At 36.5% G+C, this 11222-nt stretch overlaps 1 protein-coding gene across 1 annotated transcript in view; it reads right to left on the reverse strand.

The window, feature by feature from the left end:
• Nucleotides 1–11222, reverse strand: part of LOC107663599 (disco-interacting protein 2 homolog C-like) — a 132481-nt gene that overhangs the window by 43736 nt on the left and 77523 nt on the right. The window contains 3 exon segments of the mRNA XM_016453838.1: nucleotides 2155–2280; nucleotides 6855–7064; nucleotides 8080–8205. Coding sequence (XP_016309324.1) covers nucleotides 2155–2280; nucleotides 6855–7064; nucleotides 8080–8205 — 462 coding nt within the window.

Below are 11222 nucleotides of genomic sequence, written 5' to 3' on the forward strand. Positions count from 1 at the left end.
CTCTAAAAAATTGGAAAAAAAAAAAAAAAAAAAAAAAAAAAACTTAAAATTTAACCAAATGAATCTGAATCAAACCAAATCAGAATTAAATCAACTTGCCATGAGAGCTTTGTGACTCGAAAATGGGAAACCGATCTCCAGCCCTTATCTCCTGACTCCCTCCCTGCCTCATACTCAACCTTCCTGCCTTGTATTCCACCTCATCTCCTGCTTCATCACTGGCCTTCTTGCCTCGTCTCCTGCCTCTATCATCGGTGATGAGTGTATGAGAAAACACCCAGCAGCTAGAGTCCTTACGTAACAGGCTGAAAATAACCCACATCCAAACTCACTCCCTCTTCACCCCACCCCCCTGCTCTTCAGTGACACGGACACTAATGTGCTGGAAAAGGAGTTTCCTCAAAGCCCAGAGGTGCTTGTAGGAGGACAAATAAAATGACATCTTGTGTCACGTGAGGAAACCTGCTGGCAAATCTGCGTCACTGAGACAAGAAAACCCCAGACAAACACAACCCTTCTAGTCTGGAGGGATGGATGAGAAATATTAGTTAATTTTCAGTTATTATCATAAAATGTAAACAGTTTTGATTCAATTACGGTTCAAAACATAGCCTATTGCAAATTATATGAGCAATTTATCAAAATATCAATATACACAACTATTCAAAAGCTTGGGGTCTGAAATTTTATGTTTTTGAAAGAATTCTCCTATGCTCACCAAGGCAGAATTTATTTGATCAAAAATAAAGAACAGTAACATTCTGAAATATTTTTTGCAATTAAAAAACTAAATTTATATATTTCAATATATTTTAAAATGTCATTTATTTGTGTGATGGCAAAGCTGAATTTTCAGCATCATTACTCCTGTCTTCACATGATACTTCAGAATTCATTCTAATATGCTGATCAAATCTTATTATTAGCAATGTTGAAAACAGTTCTGCTGCTTAATATTTTTGTGGAGCCCGTTATACATTTTTCCAGGATTCTTTGATGAATAAAAAATTCCAAAGAACAATTTATTTGAAATGGAAATCTTTTGTAACATCATAAATATATTTACTGTCACTTTTGATGAATTTAATGCATACTTTTTGAAAAAAAAAAAAGGATTACTTTCTTAAAAAAAATACAAATACAAATAAAAATTGACCCCAAACCTTTGAATAATAGTCAATATTTGCCTGTGTTTCTATGAGAAAATGACAAACAGTTATGCGATTCATTTAAACAAATAATCATGCAAATTTAACAGATAAATACATAGATAGTGACAACACACTAACAGTTAAAGCAATAGTGCACACAAAAAATTATTCTGCCATTATTTACTCACCGGCATGTTGTTCCAAACCTGTATAACACTCTTTGCTCTATGGAAAAAGGAGATTTTGCAGAATGTCTAAGCTGCTCTTTTCTATACAATAAAAGTGAATGATGCCCACAAGTATGATTTTTACTGGAAAAAACTACTTAATATCAGTCTGTTTGTCACACAAATTAAATGGCTTCAGAAGACTTGGAATATTGTGTATGATTTGTATTCACTACTTTCATGGTGATTGTATGGCGCCCCTGGTCACCATTCACTTTCATTGTATGGAAAAAAACAGCATGAACATTCTTTCAAATTTCTCATTTTGTCTTCCATGGAAGAAAGTAAGTCAAATTGGTTCAGAAAGACATGAAGGGTAAATAATGACAGAATTACAATTTTTAAGTGAACTATTCTTAAAAAACACAAGGTCAGGAATGAACAACAACGATAAGCACAAAGAGACAAAAATGGACATCTAAAAGCAGACCGAAAGCCTGAAAACAGCATCTCACACTTTATAATTTAATAAAAAAAACATGCATATTTAGAAAAAACACAAGGTACACAGTCACTACTCACAAATACACCAAATCTCAAATACAACAGCACAAACAGTGTCTCATAACTGTTGTCAGAAAGCTGGGCTCACTTATTCGTACATACACAGCATAACTGACGTTCAGACACATCAGGTCATAAAATTCACAGCACAAACACACCGAGGGGCCTGTTGTCCCCCAGACTCCAGAGAGAACTACACGGAGGACACAGAGATGTTCTAGATGATCGGATGATTGGGGGAAGTGTGTGTGCATTGGGGGGCGTATACTGACCCTCCGACTCCAAGGGCGGCGGCCAGAGAAGATCTGATCCGAACTCACAGGAGCGCCGCAACGAGTTTCCATTCTCTGCTATGCCGAGCAAAGTTTTCCTCTTCAACGAGAGGTGAGCAATCGGCCCTGGATAGGGAAGGGAGGAAGGGGGAGAACCAGAACCTTAGAGCTGTCGACTTCCTCACTGACCACAGGCATGGATGGGCAGGAGGGACGGGGGCTGATGAGCCGAGCATGGACCGTGCCATGTTCCCAACAGAGTCCCGAGGACTCTGGATATCTTGCATGGAAGGGGAAGGGGGGAACGGAGGAGGTGGGAATGAGTTAGCATTCCTAAAGGAGCACCCACACTGCCATGTTTCTCTCAACGGTACAAGACAAATACGGGGAAACGGGACAAGAGCACCAACTTGGAAAGCACTTGCAAAACTTGTTCTTGGTCCAGTGTGTTTAAAAATGTCCCAAAAATACATTAACCATCCTTGCTGTGTTACTAAATATGCACTAACAATGTTCTGAGAGCTCTGAACACGGCCGACTCTCTTGAGGTTGGTTGTCTGCTTTTAGATGGTGCCACAACATTATCATGTGGGAGGACAAAAAAGGAAGTGAGGGAGAGAATCGAAAGGTTTTTTTTACACGGTAACCGCGAGTTCCAAGTTTGTTTTCAAGGTGGCAGAACGGAGGCGGCACTGAAAGCTTTGATGTGTCATTATTTTACAACCAATCAAACTTCATTTAGTTGATGTTTTTAGTCATTTTCAGAGTTGATGTGCCAAAATCGCTCCCTGCTGCCCACACAACGTGAATGAGTAAAAGAATGTGTGATTTCAGACACAGCACATGTCTGCCCACCAATCACGTTTATTTCTATTCAAGTTTAGCTACTTTATGGAGAAACAAATGTCATTTTATTTTGTTATTTTGTTTCCTGCTGAACAAAAACAGCTGTTGGTGGTCCACAGCTGGTCTTTTTAGATGGGTTTTAGGCACTTTTCAGCTGGTGACTAGCTAAACCAGCTAAAACCAGCTTGGCCAGTCTGGCAGACCAGCTAGATCAGATTAAAGGCCCGTTCACACCAAGGACGATAACTGTAATGATAACTATAACTCTAAAGATTTGATAATCATTCTATGAGAATAGGGAATTCCACATCACAACTATAACGATAACAACCCAGAAGAACAATATCGTTGGAATCACTTTCAGAAAGATTTTTTCTAGCAGATGAATGATAAACACATTAACAGCCAATAAGAATCCATCTGACTTTAAAGAGCTGAAGCATTTAAAGGGGTGGTTCAGTGTTTTTTTTCTAGGCTTGATTGTGTTAATGGGATTGCAGTCTAACATCACTTTTTTGGTAAAGTATGAATTATTTTATAATTTATGGTGATAATTACATTACATTTAACAAGACAATTCATGTATTTTCACAGAAAATTTAAAACCTTTAATAATATATAATTTTTATAATTAAGTCTCGTTATTTTTTTTTTATCGGTTATGTACATTTGACTGTTTTAAATGACCAAAATGCCTCCCATAATGCCTGAAACATTGTTGCCATATTTTTAAGTGAATTTCTGGCAACCACAGCTGTACTGACCGGCAGCAACTGTGACCATTCATTCTTCTAATCTACTCTCTCTCATTCACGTACTCTATGAACCCATCCAGTAGTCAGAGAGCGAAACAGCTGTTATGTGTCACTCTAAGTTATGTGTCAGCAGCACTCAGAATAGCATGAAGACAGACTCCTGCAGCACTTTATTAGCTTTTATGAAATTCGATCAAATCTGGAACACTTTACTATACGAAATCCTTGAGCTCGGTTAGTACTTCATCTGAAACTTGTGCATGTAGTGAGCTTCTGAAATAACACCACGTGTTGTGACATACTATGTTCTTTGCATGAGTACTTTTTTATTAGTAAAGTCTATTGCTTATACTTATTGAACAAGCTTCTAACCATTAGCATTAAACTTCAGGGTGTGTGTCGTCCTGCAGTGTTTGTGCTTTAGACATGAATGAGTCTTGTTGAGGAAAGCAACGAGGTTTGGCTTAAAATTTCCACCTGGTGAACGATAAAGCAAAATTGGAGACTTGGGCATGTTTTACTTTTAGTACTTTTTACTTATTACGCATAGCAAGCAACATATTCACAAATACTTAGAACTTTTCAGCAACCGCATAGCAACTCACTTAAAGGGGTGGTTGACTGGGTTTTTTCTAGGCTTGATTGTGTTTATGGGGTGCAGTCTAACATGTGTTAAGGCTTCGTTTTTTTTTAAAACGCATTATTTTTCACATAATTTACCTTTATTCCACATCGCTCTGTCCCTTCTCTGAGAAACGCGCTGATCATTTCCTTCTTGTATGAAGCCCCTCCCTCAGAAATAGGCGATGGGCTCTGATTGGTTAGCTAGCCCGGTGTGTTGTGATTGGCTAAACCGTCTCTAGTGCGCTTCTTAACGTCCCGCCCCTCTCCTCAGCGGCATGTGCTCCGGTTGTATTGTAAACAAAGGCGTCGTTAATGTCGCTTATCAGTTTGAGCTCGATTGAGAAGCAGAGGATATTATCGAAGAGGATCGTGCAGAACCTGTGCAAGCACGGCTTTTCATGGTAGGCCTATGTTTTTTGTTTGTTGTTGTCTCATACTTTTAGATACGCTGTTGTAAATGCTACTGCTTATGTTAGCTTTTAATATACGGTTTTATCCTGATTAAAGCTTTAATACAGTACGGCAACTGCATGTTTAACGCTTCTCATAGCTATGTGAAAATAAGTGTATAATTGTAACAGTTCATTTTTGGAGCTGAGCTGAGCTGAATGAGAGAGAGAGAGAGAGATAGAGAGAGAGAGAGATGCAGAGCAGGGGGATGTGTGGAACAGTATTAAGAACCGCTGCTTTAGAACATTGATTTTTAAACTTGTGAATCCATTAGAATAGTTAGAAGACAGAATCATGATTCATATATGAATAGATTTTTACATGCACCTCTAGACTGCCAGAATTTTAAAAGACGATATCTCCGTTTGCATTGAACTTTCAGCTTCGTAACTTTGCAGATATTGTTTTTGCTCAAACAGCAACATTACACACTAACTAACATTAAAAAAGTGAAATCGCAATCAACCACCCCTTTAAAGTGGGAGACGAGATTCAATGTGCGCTAATAATAAACAGAATGTTACTGTCCATTGGTGAGAATGCTAATATAGTTATCATTATAGTTATCAGTCTTGGTGTGAACGGCCTTAAAAAAAGTAGAATTTTTTAGCAGGATAGTTTAATTATCTATAACATATGAGCAACAAAGAATATAATTTACAGTAACCGCTTCATTCTGAGATGTTTTCACTTGCTAGCACTGAGCTAAAGCAGTAGCAGGCAACGTATGCCAGCTTTTGTGTATGGAATAGTGCTGGTAAAATCGTAAAACTTTGCACCTATAGTGCACCGTGTAAAATACCCTTAAGAAGAAACAAAAAGGTAGAAGGAAGAGGACAGAGTGATTCGAAACACAGAGCAGGAAGGAAAGTCAATACAGGAAAGGGAAACTGAGGCAGAACCAAATCGTGAGGGGAAATAAAAAGGAATATGTAGGCAGAGAGGTAACAGGACAGTGTGAGAGAGATGAATTCCTTTCTTCAGACATTAAACTGCTCCACAGGGCACTCCTATGTAACATCATAGCTCTATTAAAACACCCGAGTTCATCACTTAGCCACAGTCTACAACTTAAAGGCCTCTGGATACAAAGAGTTCATGAAGTTTTTGAAAATGAGATGTCTTTCTTTCTCTGGCCTCTGAGTGGAGGAGGGTAAAGTGGCAGTAAAACCCTTCCTCTTCCTGCTGTGTTCTCCGTTTACATTTAAAATCAGCTGGATGGATAGATATAACATCTGTGCAGCACAGGCTAGTTAGGATTACTTTAAACAGACAAAATTGGGAGATGTATTGCAGGTATTTTTATTGTATTGTATTTTTATTCACATTATTTAAAAAAAATACAAATACAGAAAAATACAAATTTTTAAATTATAATTTATAATTTTATAAATGTAATTTTTATAATTGTATAAAATTTAAAAATTATTTATTTACAATTATTTATATTTATATTTGTATAATATCATGGCGAATTATATATTATATATTCAGCTCTAAGGCGAAATACAAATTATATCTCCATGATGGCTATAAATTCAACACACTTAATGTGAAAACAAACGCTTAATGTGATTTATGATTTAACTCATTCTATCTGAAGCTGCAGAGACTATCACAAATCATTTGCACAATTTAGGCATATATCTGGTGACACAAATTGCCAGAATTCACAACGACATCAAAATTATTGACTGTTTCGTCATCTGCCCCAAAAACTGGCATCGGACCATCCTTATTGTTGAGCTGTCCACCTACCATAGTCTACGAACAAACATTACTGATTATTTACTGATTTTACAGTTAAATGTCTCGACAGACACAATTTCAGAGGAGATTAGCGGAGAATCATGTTAATGACGGCTAGCATGGCTCAGAGACAGCACAGATATACGATAAGGAGCAAAAGAAGGTGCGGACAGCACACACAAGCAAGGGAGGTGGGATTTAGAAGCATGGCAGGAAGTGTGGGAGTGACTGGCTGAGGGATAGATGTGGAGGCGGAGCTTGGTGAGGGGGCGTTACCTGATTTGCCAACATGTGTTTGAGCCAGAACGTCAGCCAGGCGCCCGGCGGCTCCGCTGCCCCCACTCTGCGTCGATGATGAGGAGGAGGAGGTGGTGGAACCCTGGTGGATGGCCCGGCTGATCCAGTGCTCCATGCTGACGCTGCCCTGGCTGGAGGTGGGGGTACCCTCGCCCTGGCCGCCCTCCTCCTCCGAGCCGGATGAGGTGTCTGTCAGGGGGGGCAGAGAGGAGAGGGGGGAGAGGCCTAGTGAGAGTCACTCAGACCCACTCAACACAGCCCAGAAGGTGGACAAGTGTGATTAAAGTCAACATGAAAAGGGATTTGCAACCCATTGGACGGATTTCAGAATAAACTAGAAAATTCCACAAGAAAAAAAATGTAGAGTGGGATATAATTGTATCCATAAGCAATTGTTAGGGTCAAATAAATAAATACATTTAAATTATAAATAAATAAATAAATGTAATAATAATTAATATAATTTTTTTATATACATATTTTTAGCAGCAGAGTTTTGTCAGAAAGTAATATATTTATATTTTTTATAAAAAAATACAATTTACATAAAATACACAAATACATTAATGTACATTTAAGTTATTTTTAAATTATTGATAACTATCAAATGAAATAGTTTTAAATTATTTATAATTCATAATTATTCTTTTTTTTTTTTAGAATAATACAATTCATAATGATAATTATGTACAAATTAATAGTAATTATAATATATTCATAGACATTCATAAACAAGCTTTTTCTGGAAAATTATAGCTCACATTTCTTTATGATTTTTGATCCATTCTGATGCACTTCTATCACAAATCATTCTCACAATTTCCAATAAATGACTTCATTAGATCTTGAAAAGTGGGTGTTCAACAATGAAGCTTTTAAGAAAAGTTGTTTCTCATACAAAATTAGCCTAAAACAATGCCCAAATAGTTATTTTCCCTGCCTACCCAGCCTAGATGATGTCAGTCGAAATGGAAAGTTGTTCAGAAGTGGAGCAAAACATTGGACACCATTGACTTCCAGAGACAGACACGTTATTCCAAATTTCTTCTTTTGTGTTTTGCAGAAGTCTTTAAAGATTTAGAACAACATGAGGTTTTTTTTTTGGGCAAACTGTCCTTGTCCTTGATGTAAAAAGAGACCATTTATTTTCAATTTCATGTTGACTTTAAATGAATGATGATTTAGAATCAGGTGTGAAGCTCACCTGGGGGGGTGTAGGCATCCATAGAGGTCTGTACCACTAGAGATCGTCGTTTGGATGGCATGGGAACGGCCATCTTCCTCTCCTTGTGTTTGGCTAGTGCTGCCTGAACTGCTTCTGTGTGGACGTCTGAGGAGGAAAAAAAGAGAAATGAAATGAAGGGAATCTGTATTAACTGGCCACTGACCTCCAAGCTGGTGTTTACAGTGACGTGGATGAGATGAGTCTCTCTAGCTGATGGTCATGAGAGTGTGTGACGAAAGCCAAGCCACCACCTCCAGCCCTTCTGTGATCCTGCAATAGCGACTCATCTCAGTGTGTGTGTGTGAGAGAGAGAGAGAGAGGCTGAGAGTCACGGCGTCTAATAATCCAAGCTGTTATTTGTACTCTCTAATGAGATACAGAACAACATATTCCATCAACACACTGACTGTGTTTACACGTCCAAGAATAATCTGATACAAATTTGCTCATATTCTGATTAAATTACTTTCCAAATGCAGTTAAAGGGAACTGAAAAAGAATGTGTATGCCTTGATTTATTCATAATATATGCTGATTACATGTAAACCACAATAGCTGTGTAAATGTCTTTTTCAGAATAAAGACATAACCAGAATATAGAGCTTAATGGGAATACGGGAAATATAAAACAATATTCTGCAATTACACTACCAATCAATAAAGCAATATTCTGAAATTACACTACTGAGCAAAAGTCTGGGTTTTTTTCTGAAAGAAATTAACACTTTTATTCAGCATGCATTAAATTGATCACAAGTGACAGTAAAGACATTTATAATGATACAAAAATAATTCTATTTGAAATAAATTCTATTCACCAGATAAAACAGAAAAAAAATTATGCAGCACAACTGTTTTCAACATTGATGATAAGAAATGTTTCTTAAGTACTAAATCAGCACATTACAATGATTTCTGAATGATCATGTGACACTGAAGATTGGAGTAATGGTTTGCTAACACAGTAATAATTACTTTTTAAAATATATTAATATATATTTGCAATAAAATTGCAGTTGCAATTTTAAATTGCAGAAAATATATCACAATATTATTATTTTTACTGTATTTTTGATTAAATAAATGTAGACTTCTGTAGACCTCAGTACCCCTAGGTCCGTTGGCCGGGGTAGGGGTCTTGCAGTTGTTTTTAAAGAAAAATTTAAATGTAGACTTTTACCCTCGGACTCTTTTTGTTCGTTTGAATCTCAGCTAATTACATTGAATTCTTTTAAGTCTGTGCTATGTGTTTTAATTTATAGACCCCCAAACTCTCATGGGGAGTTTATACAAGAATTCTCTGAACTGTTATCTGCAATTGTCCCCTCTTTTGACAAAATTTTAATTGTAGGGGATTTCAATATACATGTGTGTTGCCCATCAACGCCCTTGGTCAGAGATTTTTTAAATTTATTAGAGTCATTTGATCTTAGTTGAGACTTGGTGAGCATATGACCCTTCTTTTGACAACATTAAAAAATTCCCAAACGTTTGAACAGTAGTTTATACAAGACGGAGTTGGACTGAACCATAGGGTTGGATTGGAGCTGATGATATTATTAGTTAATAAAATTTTTCCTCAACTGTGTGGCCTTTGATGGCATCAGAGGCTGAAAATGTGCACAATGAGATCAGGAACGTAGAAAGAAAGTAAAGAAAGTAAATATTATTAATAATTCGGTCCATTTTGATTCCATGTTGTCATTAAAATTAGACAGTTGTTGAGGCCTGGTATGTGCTGCTCAGCATTACTCAAAAATGTATTGTTGGGAACTAGGGCTGGGCGATATGACGATATTATCGTATATCGACTGTGTCTCGTAAGTATCGCGATGTCGATGTCAACAGTCAGGTAACAGCAGTGGTGGACAGTAACGGAGTAGTTTTACAGACGATTATCGACATTATCGGAAAAAAATTAGAAATGATAAACCTAGTAAGTTGCAAAAAATATTTTACATAGCCCCAGAGTCACCATACAGGTCTTTTTGCATGCATACAAATACACACATAATTATATCAAAATATCCCATAAATACAATCGGTTATGTCTTAAGTGAACTTAAAGAGCTGAGATTGGATCCGTGCATTGACAGCAGCCGCTACCGCCAGCCATTAAAGTTAATTTAAAGAACGAAAGAAAAGAAAATCCCTCACTGATCTTGACTGAATCACTTTTGTAACCTCAGTTTATATTTTATTTGTCTGTTGTTCAGAGCTCACTACTGTAATGGCAACGTGCATCTGTGTATGCGATTATTTTGGAGATGCGTTCCAATATAATTTATCCTTATTTAGGGTATAGGCCTATTCTATTTTGAGATGCAGTTTAATAAAAGTTAAACAGAAAAAAGACAAAAAGTAGCACTGCATGTGTTTCTGAATATTTATTTAAACAGTTATATTTTATTTGTCTGTTGTTCGGCGCTGACTACTGTAATGGCAACGTGCATCTGTGTATGCGATTATTTTGGAGATGTGTTCCAATATAATTTATCCTTATTTAGGGTATAGGCCTATTCTATTTTGATCTGCAGTTTAATAAAAGTTAAACAGAAAAAAATACTAAAAGTAGCACTACATGTGTTTCTGAATATTTATTTAAACAGATTGCATAATGATGAAAAACCACAAACATGACAGGTATAATTAAAATACGCACTATCAGCGCACATTTCAGCGCAATATTTTTACAGATTTTTTATACCGTGTATACAATATAATTATGTTTAACTAAGCTGATATATAGCACTATAAATTCTTAATTCATTTGCAACAAAACTTTATAGCATAGGCTGAAGATATTATAGTACTATATCTCAGTTCTCCCCTCAACATGCACGCATTCGGAGATTCGGCAGCCCAATACTGAATATTATTTTGTGGGCGTTGTATTTTGATTAATAAAATAAAAATTATAAAAATTACAATACAAAAATGAAATTTAAATGACCCTGCTTCTAAATAAATAAAGCAGTTATTTTGATTTAGTTAAAAACGGGCCAAAAGAGACCTCCGAACTAGTAGGCTACCAGAAAGAAAAAAAAACCTTAACGTTTTTGCTCAGAATTTGTTTTTAATCCCTGAATGATTTTAGTCATACATGATAAATATCAAATACG

This window comes from Sinocyclocheilus anshuiensis, unplaced genomic scaffold (assembly GCF_001515605.1).
Source record: "Sinocyclocheilus anshuiensis isolate Anshui unplaced genomic scaffold, SAMN03320099.WGS_v1.1 scaffold928, whole genome shotgun sequence".
NCBI lineage: Eukaryota > Metazoa > Chordata > Actinopteri > Cypriniformes > Cyprinidae > Sinocyclocheilus > Sinocyclocheilus anshuiensis.